General features: G+C 55.5%; 1 protein-coding gene across 1 annotated transcript in view; it reads right to left on the bottom strand.

The window, feature by feature from the left end:
* Positions 1-645: 645 nt before the first annotated feature.
* Positions 646-1150, bottom strand: part of plcl1 (phospholipase C like 1) — a gene marked incomplete at both ends in the record, with an annotated part of 77992 nt that continues 77487 nt past the window's right edge. The window contains 2 exon segments of the mRNA XM_080536437.1: positions 646-774; positions 776-838. Of these exon segments, the coding sequence (XP_080392563.1) occupies positions 646-774; positions 776-838 (192 nt within the window).

Below are 1150 nucleotides of genomic sequence, written 5' to 3'. Positions count from 1 at the left end.
TTAACTAACGCCACAGGTGGGGGGGGGGGTGAGGCTGGCGGACGAGATAGACATCAGAGAGAGAGAAAAAAACCGATGTGTTCGATACTGTTCCTCAATCCGTACGTTTACAATGAGCCGTCCTCTGATTTCTACCTCCCCTGGGTGTGAGTACACCACCAAAGACATCCGTTCATGTCAATCATGAGTCCCAAACTCCCAAAAAATCTAATGTCTTGAGAAGGAAAAAAACGAAACGTTTTTCTGTCACATTTTCTTGTTCTTTCGATCAAGAAAGGCGTCGGAAAGGAAATAACGTTCTGCGTTCTGTTGGTTTCTTTTGCTCTGTTTGTTCTTCTTCTTCTTGTTCTTCTTGTTCTTCTTGTTCTTGTTCTTCTTCTTCTTCTTCGTTCAGTACATTCATGTGTTGTTGTTTTTTAAAGAGCCTTTCTTGAAGCGGGTCGCTTGGAACAGACGTAGAGCTGTAGACACGTTTGTTCTAGAGCAGAGAAGATCTAGCCGTCTAATCTCCCCGGTCATCCCTCATGAGCTGGTCTCTCCTGCCATGCTGTTTCTCTCCTTTCTCTCTCCTTTCTCTCTCCTTTCTCCCTCTCTGGTGGTCTCTAGGTGGTGGTGGTGGTGGAGGGGGGTGGGGGGGTGGGGGTCTCAGATGCGTCCGTTGCCGTGGGTGCTGGACCTCCGGTTGGAGTTGCTGTGGGGGAGGTAGAGGAGGTCCGTGGAGGGGGAGGAGGAGGAGGAGGAGGTGGAGGTGAGGCCGCAGGCTTCGCATGCCAGGGGCCAACTGCCTCAGGGCGTCCAGGGAGTCCACCTTGGCACCGCGCAGGAGATCACACTGGCCCTGAGGAAGGGAGGGCGGGAGGGGGGGAGGGAGAGGGAGGGAGGGAGAGAGGGAGGGTGGGGGGGAGGGAGAGAGAGGGAGAGAGGAGAGAGAGGGAGAGAGGGAGGGGGAGGAGAAGGTGGGGGGAAGGGAGGGAGAGGGAGAGAGGAAGAGAGGGTGGGGGGGAGAGGGAGAGAGGGAGAGAGAGAGAGGGAGGGAGGGAGAGGGAGAGAGGGAGGGAGAGGGAGGGAGGGAGAGGGAGAAAGATTAGACCATGGTGCAGCGTGTGTGTGTGTGTGTGTGTGCGTGCACGTGCGTGTGCGTGTGTGCGTG

This window comes from Nansenia antarctica, assembly GCF_963989245.1.
Source record: "Nansenia antarctica genome assembly, chromosome: 7".
NCBI classification, from domain to species: Eukaryota; Metazoa; Chordata; class Actinopteri; order Argentiniformes; family Microstomatidae; genus Nansenia; species Nansenia antarctica.
Note: the sequence above shows the minus strand (reverse complement) of the source record. Positions and strands in the feature narration are given on the sequence as shown.